At 35.2% G+C, this 13,364-nt stretch overlaps 1 protein-coding gene across 1 annotated transcript in view; it reads right to left on the reverse strand.

Annotated features, from left to right (window-relative positions):
• The window catches only part of Anxa10 (annexin A10), a 40,785-nt gene extending 32,039 nt beyond the window's left edge, over window positions 1–8,746 (reverse strand). Inside the window, exons 1-2 of the mRNA XM_013513460.1 lie at window positions 8,666–8,746; window positions 2,459–2,553 (exon numbers count right to left, since the gene is read on the reverse strand). Of these exons, the coding sequence (XP_013368914.1) occupies window positions 2,459–2,553; window positions 8,666–8,705 (135 nt within the window). The 5' untranslated portion in view covers window positions 8,706–8,746. The remainder of the gene's footprint in view (window positions 1–2,458; window positions 2,554–8,665) is intronic.
• Between the last annotated feature and the right edge of the window lie 4,618 nt (window positions 8,747–13,364).

Here is a 13,364-nt window from a genome sequence, read left to right on the forward strand (position 1 = left end):
GGAGAGAAGCAGTCAGAAGATTTTGTGTTTGGAGGCTTTTGGACTCATTGACTATACTATACTATTATTGTAACTTTTACTGTTGAATTTACTTGGGTTTATTTGTTGCTTCTGTAAGTACTTATAACTACCAAAGGGAATGCTCCTTATTGGAAAAGAGGCACATGTAAAGAAGTGGTCCTACTATGGGCCCCTTAATCCTAGTTATCAATTTTAGCTACAAGGCTCTCTGATAGATAGTTTGATGATTGGCAGCTCTTGCAAGGGAAACAGCCTCTCGAAGATGCCTCTTGATTAAAACTTGTGTTCTTGATACAACTTCCAGGCACATCATTTTTGAAAAACAGCTAATGGCTTGTGTTTGAATCTTGTACAAATTGAGTGCTTGATCTGCAGAAACCTTATGACTCTCAAGCTTGACAGTCTCATTTTAAGATGGATCAGCCTCAGACTCTGAGAAAGGGAAACAGATTCACACAAGCTCAAGGGTGTGTCACTAGGTACTGTCAGAAAGTTACAGAAAGTAAGCATTAAAAACACATACCCGGCCTACTGGGAGGAGTATGGTGGAGCCAACGTGGTGTTCATTGTCTGGGAGGATGACAGATGCACAGCCTGAGGAATGGAAAGGCAGGCCATGGAGCATGGACGGGACAATAAGACTAAAGAAATGAAGCAGGTTATTTTGGAGAACTGGAAATACTTCCACTGGGGTATGGCTGAAGGTTTGTGAGGAAGGAAGACTGGGATGAAGATGCAATGCACAGACGAGAGCAGTAAGGCTTACCTGCTCTGGGAAGGCATTTGGATTTGTTCCAAGGGCATATGGAGATGTCTATGAGGGAGGAACGGGATCAACTTTCCAGTTCTACCATGGCAAAGCACATGTTCAGATTTAGTATTTGAGTCATTCTGGTTTCACTTTGGCTAGTGACCTGGAGCAAGCCAGGACTAGGGGTAGCCTGGCTAGTGAGGAGTTGAAGAATTAGTCTGGGCATGAAAGGATGGAGAGCTATTTCAAGACTGGCTAAGTGGGGAAAAAGAAATATGAGAGGGGAGATAATTATTAATGTTTGATAATTGACTGCATAACAAGAGTATTTCAAAGGATGGAGGAAAGCATGGCTTCATCTTCCAGTAGGCAGAATGCAGTCAACAGCTAAGTTCCTCCAGCATATCTGGATTACTCAGCTACAGCGAGGGCTTAACAAACTCTGAGACCTTATGTATAGAGTAAAAAGTGCCTCATTCCAGAACAAGTTCGTTAATGGATTTTAAATCCCTTGAGTGCAAGAACGTCATTTCTTAATTATTTTAAATCTGCTTTAGCTTAGTTTTATAGAGCTTGATGAAATAATGCTTTAGCCTAAATTAACGAGATATATACTAGCAAAGATGTATGTAAACCTCTGAGTTAACAACGTTACAGAAAAAATTCCTTTAGTGCTATGGATATTAAAACCGTATTAGAGAACCAGTGCTACATCTTTTACAGTTTTTCATTCTCTTTTTCAATAAAACTAATGTTGAAGTCATGGGAGCATAAGTGAAAGCAACAGTTTTATGTGGAAAAAATGGTTTAACTGGTCTAATTGAGCATAATTCAATTAAAGTCACTACTAGTGGTGGATTTTTATTATTAATTTATTCTAAAACAGAAGACTATCTTTTATTTCATGCATTACAATTGTTCAAAGACTGAGGCTTTGAGACAGAGTAAATTTACATGGAGAAATGCTATAAAGAAAGTATTATGATAGTGCTTCATCAATAATGCTCAGTGACAAAATAATTGCTATTTCAGGTCCTTAGGCCTGAAGAGTTTTTATTCTGAATTTGTGGTTTAAATGCATAAGAAAGCAAGGAATATTTAATGATACTTGCTTTGAAATTAGAATGTGATTACTTTAAAACACTATGGATAGTTTTACTGCCCTAAACTATTTTTAAACTGCCATTCTTTTTTAATGGTCTCTATCACTGCCTGCTGTGGAGAGGAAAAACGAGTGAAGAATTCACTTTGGTGGAGAGTTAGGTGAGGACCTGGAGAGAATTTCTGGAATAAATGTTATTTTTTGACCTGGTGATCATTAGTCCCTGTTATGCTTTCCCTAAAGTTTAGCATGCAGGTACTTTCAGCCCACACTTTTAGCCTAATTGGTCCAACGACCAGTGTAAGGGTATAAAAAATTGTCTTTTTGAGGTGCTGTATGATTTGGAGATGGAATGATAGTCACTGTAATTATGAATATATGTTACACACACACACATACACACACATAATATGTTCTTTATTCTTCAAAATATGTAAGGAGCCATGGACTATTTCTAACATACAGTGAGTTCCTAAGTCTTTGTGATCTGAAAAATTGACAAATGTAATGGTTCCGGTTCCCTGGGAGTACTGTGAGTGCTCAGGAGTTTGTCCTTGAAACAGAACAAGGTGCAGAGTCCTTACCCGGCCGTACATGCTCTGGTATGCCTCCGCAATCATCAGTCTCTGCGCATTGCTGCGTTGTGTTAGAATGTCGATCAGCACGTCTTTGTCACAGTCTGAAAATAATAATGTTTGAAGATTAGTAACATTACTACTCTGTAGTTATGGAGAATTCATTACTGAAGGATCAAAACCAGTGTGCAAGCATTGTCCTTGATAGGGGCACGGGGCAATTTCAGCTATAATTGGAATGGCAATGCTTGATGAATCCTATATTCTTCCTGTCTCTCATTTTAGCCCTGTTACCGCAAATTGCCTCCCTTCCTGAGATAGTCAGAGCTGACCATAAGGACAAAGGGCAGCTATATTCCTCGGCCTTAACTCAGGACCTGGTACTGATTAAAAGTATAGTATGTGTTCTTCCCTACCTCCTCACCTGAATAATCTCATGACCTCAGAAACCAGGTGCATCATTAAAGCCAGGATGCCTTTGCCGTAGCATGTCCAAGAATCAACTAGATGAGAAGATAAAACTGCTGGAGATCATCACAGAGAGAAAGATCAGACTAACTGCTGGGCCCTTAAACTTTGACTCATTAAAAGCATGATTTGTGCTTGCTTGGAAGATAGACAGGGGATTGAAAAACAGGACCTATTTTGAGCCTTTAGATACCTAATTGCTTACTGAAAACAGGATAAAGCTTACTGTGATAAACAAGCTTAATTTTCAACTTGATTGGCTTGGGAGCTGTCTAGGGCATTGCTGGTTCACACTGTGTGTGTCTGCATGGAGCATGGAGGCTCCTCCTTAGGAAATATACCTGCTCCCTTCCTCTCTGGCCATTTCCCCCTGTTTTTTCTGTCCACCAGGTACTGAGCAGCTTCGCTCTGCCTCACCCTTCTGCCATATTCTGCCTTGGAGCTGGCTGATCATGGAATTAAACCTCTGAAATCATATGACATCTTCCTCCTTTAAGTTGTGAGTGTTAAGTACTTGCTCCCAGCAGCAGGAAAGCTGGCTGAATACACTGGTATCTCTGCCTTCATTCTCTCTCTGTCTCTATTGTCATTTTCAACTTTGAGTCAGATCCTTACATAGCTCTGCATAGAGGCATATTTAACATTTAAGGAAAAGCTGTCTAAAAACTGATTATATGAGTTTATTTGACCTGAATGTACATAACCTATCTCATGTTCCATGGAGCCTGAGGGTATCAAGATAAAAGATTTGCAAGGACATACACCTATCAACTTTAATTCCTTGGAATGGGCACCTGAAGTTTCCAGTCATTTCTCTGAGTCTGCAATCACCTGTGTGCCAGCAGAGCCTCTGCAAAACCAGAACTGCCTCTCAAACAAAAACAAACATCTCATAAAGACTGTATTGACTCCTCAAGCCATAAGGACTTCTTCAGAACTGCCAAACCAGAACTGAGAAAATGATCATCTCGATCCTAGCCCACTTCAGCAACCCCATAAACCTGGCCTCTGTCCTTTGTTGTTAGGACACCAGCCTGATCTTCTGTGTTAAGAGTTGCTCCCCCTTCAAGTTTTCTTCTCAAGCTAAAGTCCTCTCTCTATTTTCTCATACTGTCCAGTTAAAGTCTTTTCCTGCAAATGCATGCTGCTGTCTTGGTTTGAAGTTTTATTATCACTGAAGTAAGCACTCAGTGATACTAGCTGGTGACATTCCTAAAGATTTAATGAAAATACAAGGAAGCATTCAGCTGCCTATCCTACCACACCAAAGAGGGCTGCTCTGATTTTTCAAGCTGATGAGTGGTAAATGGACACCCTGTCTTTCACAATGTACAGTTAGAGAGCTGTGGTTTCAAGGAACATGCAGTTTGAAAGCAAGGAGGCCACTGTTGGAATTTCTACAGGAAGGAAGCGTGACAAAGAAGGAAATCATGGCAATACAAAGTGTCTGAAAACTTCCAGGGCTGAGCGTGGTGGCAAACACCTGTAATCCCAGCACTCGGGAGGCTGAAGCAGGAGGATCATTGCGAGTTCAAGACCAGCCTGCACTACAAAATAAGCTCAAGTCCACCCTAAACTGCATACTGAGACCCTGTCTCAAAAAAGACAACAACAAAAAAAAACTTCCAGGAGATGGTGTGAGCCTATCACGCTTTGCATGGAGTACAGTCTCTTTCACCCATCACAGAAGGTCTGCTTTTAGGTTGTGCATCTTCCATTTCATCATGTCATCTCGTATCATATACCATGTTAGCATATTGATCTAATAAGTCATCTTAATGCACAGCCAGTTTAGATACCTTACACTGTAATTATAGTCATAGCAGAGCGACAAAGAAGACCTTAACTTTTCACTCAGCTTGACTAAAACAAAGATAAGTTTCTTGCCTAACTGTATCATCTGACCTGTTCCCTCTAAAGGTAATGATTTTTAGAAAACTTGCCATTGAAAATTCTTTACATTTTAGACACGTACATTTTTTTCTCACCCTCCTGCCAGATTCACAATCCAGAAATGTTTCTCAAAGACCTGGAAGCTATTCCTTTGGAATGTTACCAGTAAAAAAGATAGAGTCTCTTGTTTTTCTGACTGTGGGAGGGTAGGAGCCAAGCTTTGGTAAGTGCTAATCAGCAATCGCAGGCTGTCTAATCACATTCACCAAGATCTACCACCACCCTCGCATCTTCTACTGCCTTTCCTCTAGCTAACTTGTGTTTATAACTCTCCCTCATTCTGTTCCACAGAAGCTGAGTTCATTCTTTCTCCTCTCTTGATCCCTATTGCAATAGCCTGAATGAAGTTTAACCTCATCTGGCATAATTTTCCTTTGACAAGAGGAGATGTTTAATGGAGACAGAAAAATAAATGGAAAGTTTACAATGTTGAACAAGTCATCATTTTGGAAATTAAATCTGCCCTGGGTGGTCCTAAGATCACAGGGAAGGTATGAGACTGGTCCTGAAATAGCAAATGAGTAAGGGCAGGTAACTGGGATTTACTTGGATGGCTATGCCTTTGAGAAGACCAAGGTGTATTATTGAGGTGAGAGAAATGTTCTGCAGGCTGTACAGGGGTGAAGGAAGCCATAGGATCAGCTCCAAAGACTGAAATTATTGACTTCTGAGAGAAAATGTAGTGAGCTCTGAAAAAGAATGGAAGGGTATAGTGTCTTGGGCTAGCCTAGTCACAGACTCAAAAGAATTAAGCCTTCGTAGAAAAGGCTGTTAACTACATTCTAAAGTGAACATATTAAATATAGCTCTTTCAATTACTCCCACAGTGTTTTCGTTATAGTCATAATATTTTAAAAATTATTATCATCTTTTGTTTTTCCACTTTTATCCTGTTGAGATTATCTACAACCTACTCTTCTCAACTACTTCTAATTTTTAAGTTTTGATAGAAGTTCTTGTTTATTTATTTTTCCAGAAGTATTTCAGAATCATTTTCTATGGCTCTTTTATTATAACTTTTTAATATGAATGTAAAGGTAAGAGTCAGTTTTGCAGGTGTAGTCTTTCTGTCACGAATATGCTACCTGTGCCATATTATTTGAGTGTTTTTCTTTTTCTAGAGGGCTTAGTAAAGACAATATAGCTTTCCTTTCATATGAAAAGAAACAATTTTTCAAATCATATTCATAATTACATTTATGTCAATATTTCAAATTGTATTATTTTTATTTTCTTTCTAAATAATTAATGCTTTACTGAAAAAATGATATCACATTTTATGTTTACCTTGTATTCAGAAAAATAAACTGGATTGAGTTGACCTGAGTATAATACATAATGCAACAACAGCAAATTACATTTTTCTCAAGTTCACATAAAACATTCACTAAGATAGAACAGATTCTAGCCCAGAGAATCTACATTAATAAATTCAAAAGAATATAAACAAGCCATATAAAATATGCTTTCAATCCCACAGATATACTAGAAATCAGTAACTAGGAAAAAGTAAGCAAAGATGGCTAGAAGCAACAAAATACAGGTAAGTTAAAGAGCATGCTTTTGCTTAACACATACAAAGTTTTAAAAACTCAAAAAATGAAATGAAAATATAATTAATTTAAATTTCTGAGATGAAGCAGTTATAATGTTTAGAGGTAAATTTGTAATACTGAATGCATAAATGAGAAAAGGAGAAAAATATGAAGTCTAGGAAGTTGAAAAGATGTACAAATTATACTAAAAGTTAGTAAAAGAAAAGCAGTAATAAAAATAAGAGTATAAATAAATAACATTGAAAATAGAAAATCAATAGAGAAAATCAATGACACCATAGTTGGGACTTTGACAAAAGCAGTAAAATCCACAATCTTCTAGCCAGGCTAAGGAAAGGAGAGACATAAAATGCCAATATCAGAGATTAAAGCAAGACTATCATTATTGATCTTATGGCTATTAAAAGGATGATAAAGGAATTATCAGAAATTCTATGCTCACAAATTTGATAGGCTGGATCAAATGGATCAATTCCTTCAAGGACACAAAATACACTCAAGTAAAAGTAGACAATCTGAACAATTCTGTATTTATAGAGAGATTGAACAATAATTAATAGCCTATCAAGATGCTGTAAATAAATCATTCATTATAAGAAATTTTGAAAAAGAAATGGTAATTTTCTATAATCTCTTCCAGAAAATAGAAGCAGAGAAAATTCTTCCTAACTCATTCTATGAGACCAATACTATCCCAACACCAAAAGCAGAGAAAGAAATTACAAGAAACAAAACAAAGCAAAAACTCTGACCTACATCTGTGATAAATAAATCTGGAAGAACTTGCAAAGAATTAGGAAATGAATATAATAGCATACACAAAGATTTACAGGGTACTCAAGTCTGGCCCAACATTCTCAATCATTTAATGTAATCTATCACATCAATAATCTAAAGAAGCAAAACCATAGGACTGTGTCCAGACGCAGAATACGTATTTGATAAACTATGATATCTACTAAGATATAATGTCTCACCAAGCCAGAAATAGAAGGAAATTTCCTCAGCTTGATACACGGCATCTACAAAACCCAACAGCTAGCACTGTACGTAATAGTGAGAAAGATTAAGAACAAAGTGTGGATATTTCTGTACACAGCACCATTTAAAAAGAGCTTTATTTGTACTTGTGCAATCTTTTTACAGATATTAGAAATAGAGGTTAAAATGATCTCAGTTGCCAAAGATCTTACAGAGATGACCTGGCAATTGTGTATATTCATAGATGCAAAATAATACTGTATAGTTGTTTTAAGAATGCACAAATAGCATCTAGTGGCAGGGAATAGGGAAATGAACAGCACTACTAAGGGAAATTATCTGAGACATACTCTCTTTTAGACTGAGATTAGCAGCATAAATTTTCATATAGTTTAAGCCTATGTTCATTTAAGGTACTCATTTTTATTTGCTTTAGTTTTTTTTTTTCTCTTAGATTTTTCTAAATCAAAACAGAGGAGCTGAGGAAAGCACTGGTAATTTTCTTTTTTGGTAACACTTTGCTATTTTCTTTTAATAGTCTTTCTGTTATCAAGGCAGAGAGACTATTAAAGCACATGAAACACCACGTTCTTGCTCCCTCACACAGTGTGCCATCCATATCTTCTGAAGTCCTTTGGCCTGGAACACCGACAAGTAAGAAATTACAATGGTCAGAATGAACCCATATTCTGAGCCTAAAACTGCAATGACAGGAAAATTGAAACAGGAGTAAAGATAAAAAAAAAACTATAGGTCAGATTGCTCTCACCTACAGTTTTAAAGCAAAAACTACTCCTGAAGAAAAAGTTAATCTTCAACGTTTTGTTTTCTTGCCTCTGTACTTTTGTGGTGATGACTGATATTTTAAAAGCCATGAAAGAATCGCAAACCCTTAAGGCCATCTTCAGAACGCATGTTGAAAGTACTTTGTTATTTTCCTAAGGGACACTGCTAGTGCATAAAATACAGACACGCATGCCTCCACGTATATATGTACACCCATACAGTTCCCTTAAAGGTGACATTGCCTTTAAAGTAAAAAACTTGCTTTTTTTAAGAGCGTCTTTGCATGTTCATGAACATTTCTTTTATGTTTTCTGTGTTTATCTTTTTATATTTTTTTCTTCTCACTCTACTTCTTTGCCCAGGTTTTTTGTTTAACCTGCATCTCCCTTTTTAATGACATCGGCTATTTTACAATCATCCAGAGAAAAACAGAAGCAATACTACAATAAAAGATAGAAATTTCTAGCTTTACCAAATCCTTGGAGGGCTCCCCCTAGCATTTGGGCATCCATTACAGGGTTGAAATTGGGCGCTGGAAAGATGGTTCCTTGCACCTGATGGAAAAAGTTAAATAAGAGAGAGACTTAATAACTCACAAAGATTTCAACAAATTTATTTAAGATAAATACAAAATATATTCTAAAAGTTTACATTACTATGCAAGAAATACACACATTTATTAAACGAATTTCCCAGTTGTATGCTACACATAGAGAGCAAATTTGACTGAGTTTATTTTATCCATTTACCTGTAGTAAACTGGTTTCTGTTCTTCTAAGAAGCTGAGATATTAGAACCAATTTTTAAAAAGTGTAGGAATTAAAAGAAAACCCATGTCTTCTTAACAAACAGTATTTTCTTATGAATTGTGGTCTGTTTCATAAAAATTAAAAAGAGAACAAAGAGCATTCAAGTGATTCATGTGAATTAGAAGTGGTGCTTGACACCACAGCTTTTTGCACGAAAGGGACCCTAACTTCATAGGAGAGAAAATTGAAATATTTGAATTTGGATTATGAGATTCATAAAAATCTGGCTGATAGAGATAGGGCAGAGATTATTTAGCAGAAACTCACAGCTGCAGAGAAAAACATAAAATCTGACTGACATTCCATTTAAATTCTCTCTCTTGCCGATAATAAAATGGCAGAACATTTAAGGCAGACTTTGGATCTACACGGGCCGTTATTTCACACAAAGCCAGCCAGAGCTGGGTACCATATGATCACACTCAGCACAAGAGAGCTGGTAATCAGAATTTATTAGGAAGAAGGGCAGTTCTCAAAAGACTAGAAAAAAAAAATACCTTCACCTATCAAATGAACCTGTCACCTCTGAGAACTCAGACACTCACTGAGCTCTTCTATGACAATATGAGCTTTGCTGAGATAAAGCTTTCTAGTGCTTACTGTTTGATGATAGCAAATTAACTAATTTTAGCAAATGAATGAATTAATAAGAACAATTAATTAACTAATTAATAAGAGTGCTTCTATTAATGAATATTTATAAATCGATACCAAAATATTTAGGAAAGGATTTGGGAGGATTATAACTATTGTTTGGACAAACATATCTAATTACAATAAGAACCTAGTCTGCATTTGTACTGCTCAAGTGCATTCATTTACAAATGAATTTCCATTTGGCTCCTGAGATCTTAAGTTTATTGAAGATGGCTGGATGTTTTCTTGATGGCTGCCTGCTCTTCTTTTTTTAAATTTTTTAATTTTTTTATTTTAAAGAGAGTAGTAAATGAGAAACAAACAAACAAACAAAAAAATAGAACAGTAGCAGCATACCGGTATCGTGAACATAAACAAATCAAAGCAAGAATATTCAAAGTGACACAGGGTCTCAAGAGAAAATAATACCAATCAACAGTGGTTGTTACATTACATATCGCTATCCTCAGCTACATTGCTCAGATTACCAGGTGTAAGAATGAAGGATTGCTCAAACCATTATAGGGAATGAGAAAGTAATTCTTCCAAAAACATTAGAGATAATACAGAGTTTCACTAGACAAGATGGTAGGAGTTCATCATTGTAATTCCATTGCATATTGTTACCTTCAAATCAGTTGCTCAGTTGCCCACTTTTCAGTTTGAAATTCTGTTAGTTGATTTTCTTTTCTTTTTTTTCTTGAGTACTGGGGATCGAACTCAGGACCTTACCCTTGCCAGGCAGGAGCTTATGCCACTGAGCTATATCCCCGGCCCTCTGCTACTTGATTCTGCTTTTGCTAAATCCTTTTTATTTAGATAGTTCTTTATCAGATTTTCATTGGGAAAAGTAAAGCCTTATTTTAATAGACTTTGTTAAAGAACAATTTTTGGTTGATATTCACATTAGGAGTACACACAAGGATTTTCCAAATGTCTCATGGCCCCACCCATACACAGCCTTTGCCAATGTCAACACTGTCTGCCAGAGTGGTGAGTTTGGTACATGAGCTTCCTCTTACACACTGTAGCCCCTAGGGGCCATCGTTTACATTAGGGCTGATCTTGTACATGCTTTGGGTCTTGACAGAATATTTTATAATAATATATACCTAGCATTATAAAATCACATAGAGTGATTTCACTGACCTAAGATCTGTGTTTCATCTTTTATACTCCTACCTCCAGTACATTAAAAGCTTTTTGAGGACTGAGGAACAGATCCTTTACTTCTGCTATTAGGAGTTGGAAGACTTCTTCGAACATTACTACTTCCTTCTTTGATGGCCTTAATCTTTCTGAGTGCTATCAACCAATGGCAGATTACAGGGTTGCTTTTAGATATTAAAAAATGTATTTGAAGACAATAGGATATATTATTAAGTATGTGTAAATAAAAAAAAAACATTTAAAAATGTAAGCACAGACTGAACAAATATACACACACCAGAAAATACTTCATTAGTGGCCTGGCTAGCATCTCCCATAATTTGAAATGAAGTATGAGTTATAAATTAAACTGTATCTTTTTTGGGGGTGAGGAAGAACCTGTGAAAGTTATCATACACTCTGTAGGCCATATGTTTTTCTTCCTAGTTTTTTTTTATTAAATGCTTTACAGGTTACTACTATAATGTACTTTTACTTTAGTTATAATAATTATTTTCTTTACAGTTATTTTCATTAACATTTAAAATGATGAATTTATGCCAATTGGTCTTAAAATAATACACTGAAATATTTTTGAAATAAATTAAATATAAACAATTTAAAAAAGCTTAGAATACTTAGTTACTTAAAAAACACATTTTTCTAAATAGCATTTATTGTTCTTATTCATTTGTACAGCAGATGAAATCATTTACTTATTTTATGCCAGTTGTGCTACAGTGTGGTTGAAGTTATCAACATTATTCCATGTAAGAAACATGAAGTTCCTTTCACTCATTTTTTCACTGACATACTGGCTGTCATTGAATGATCATTTTGAGTGAAATGACCACCTAAATCTATTGAAACAGCTAATTACAGGTCTTAATTTTGCTTCCTGAATTAATTATTTGAAATGATCAGTTGATTTATTAATTTGGGGGGGATATAAAAGCTTTTAAAAAGTTTTTAAATAGCTACTATGTTATTTAGAAGTACCATTTACCTTACGATAACATTAAATTTCAACATTTTTGTCCAAAATTTGACCTCAACTTTCTCCTATGCATTCCTGTGCCCAGCACCAGTTCCTCCAGTAAAGTCAGGCTGTGCTAAACCTCTTTTCACTCACTCCCTTCCATTTACTTGGTTTTTATTTGTAATTAGTGTCTTATATTTTCCTATGTGATACTTGTTCTTAAAACTAGGAATTGGACTCTTGTATCTAGTATTGTTTTACACTGTATTGTTCTATGAAGTAGTTGTTCAATGGTTTCATATTTTTTATCTTTTGAGTTATATTTTATGGTCTTTTCCTGTAAAAAGTATAGCAATGTAGATGTTCTCAAAGCTATATGTTTTATAGTACTTTTAGTGGTACCACATTTGATGTACAGTAATTGCTGACTTTACTTTTCCAAGTTTTCAATACACTTCCAGAGCTTCGGTTACAGCTTCCCTCACAAAATGAATTTTTGAATTAATTTTGAAATTAATTAATCTGAAATTTGGCTGAATATGATGTATTGACTTTAGTCCTAGGTATTGCCTCTGACTATGTTAATTTGCATAATGGGAATTTATTTCTCTGCCGTATAATGTCATGACTTGGCTTAAAATTTATGTGCAAATTTCCAGCTGAGTTATTTAACAGTAGAATAAAAGGTAATTATTTCCTAATCACATAATGTCTGATAGAAACATCTTCTCCACCCTCTTATACCATTTTGCTTTGACTAAGATTAGGGAGTTTAGAAAAAACATCAAGATGTAACTTATCTAAAGAGACAAATTGATATGGAGTTTATTTATTTATTTTTTATTTTAAAGATAAAAGAGTTAACACATATTAACAAACTAATAGACATAAAACAACGCCAAAATAATAGAAGCAATACAGACTTTCAGACAAGGTGACAGGAAATTAGCAATAGTTGTTGTATTACATATTGTCATCTTCAAACTGGTTACTCAGTTAAACAAATATAGGCTTGTAAGATGGATCAAACAATTAAACATTAATTGTTCCTTTCAATAAAGCAATAAGAATCAGAAGTACAACTATCTTACCTATCCTGTGTATACATATTTTTCCTCTTTTTTTTTTTTTTTTTTTCTGTTTTCCCTTTTCCCTCATCCCAGTTGTTCTTTCCTTTTGGGCAGTTTCTTTCCATTTTACAATATCTAATTTACCTTTCAGATTTTATTTACTCTTTCAGGTTCTTAAACTAGTAAAATAACATGGTATTTACACATGTGGGTAAATGAAAGAATTTACTGAGCAAAAACTTCATTTTCAGCATTAGAAATAATAGTTTTAAAAATGCTACTCTTGGTTAAGATTTAAAAGCATTTAAATTAGAAACATTTTATTAGTTTCAGAAGGAACCAAGTACAAATTTAATACAAAAGATAAGGCCATTAAAAATTGCATATTTCTTCCTAATCTCCCTCTTCTCACTTTAGACATTGTTAGTCATTAATGTTATTTTACCATTAAAATGTATGGCATGTATATTCTGTAACTTAGTGTCCACAGTTGTCCAATAATATTCCAATAAATGTGTAGAAATAGAT

Source organism: Chinchilla lanigera, unplaced genomic scaffold (assembly GCF_000276665.1).
Source record: "Chinchilla lanigera isolate Chin_1 unplaced genomic scaffold, ChiLan1.0 scaffold00002, whole genome shotgun sequence".
In the NCBI taxonomy this organism is placed as follows: Eukaryota; Metazoa; Chordata; class Mammalia; order Rodentia; family Chinchillidae; genus Chinchilla; species Chinchilla lanigera.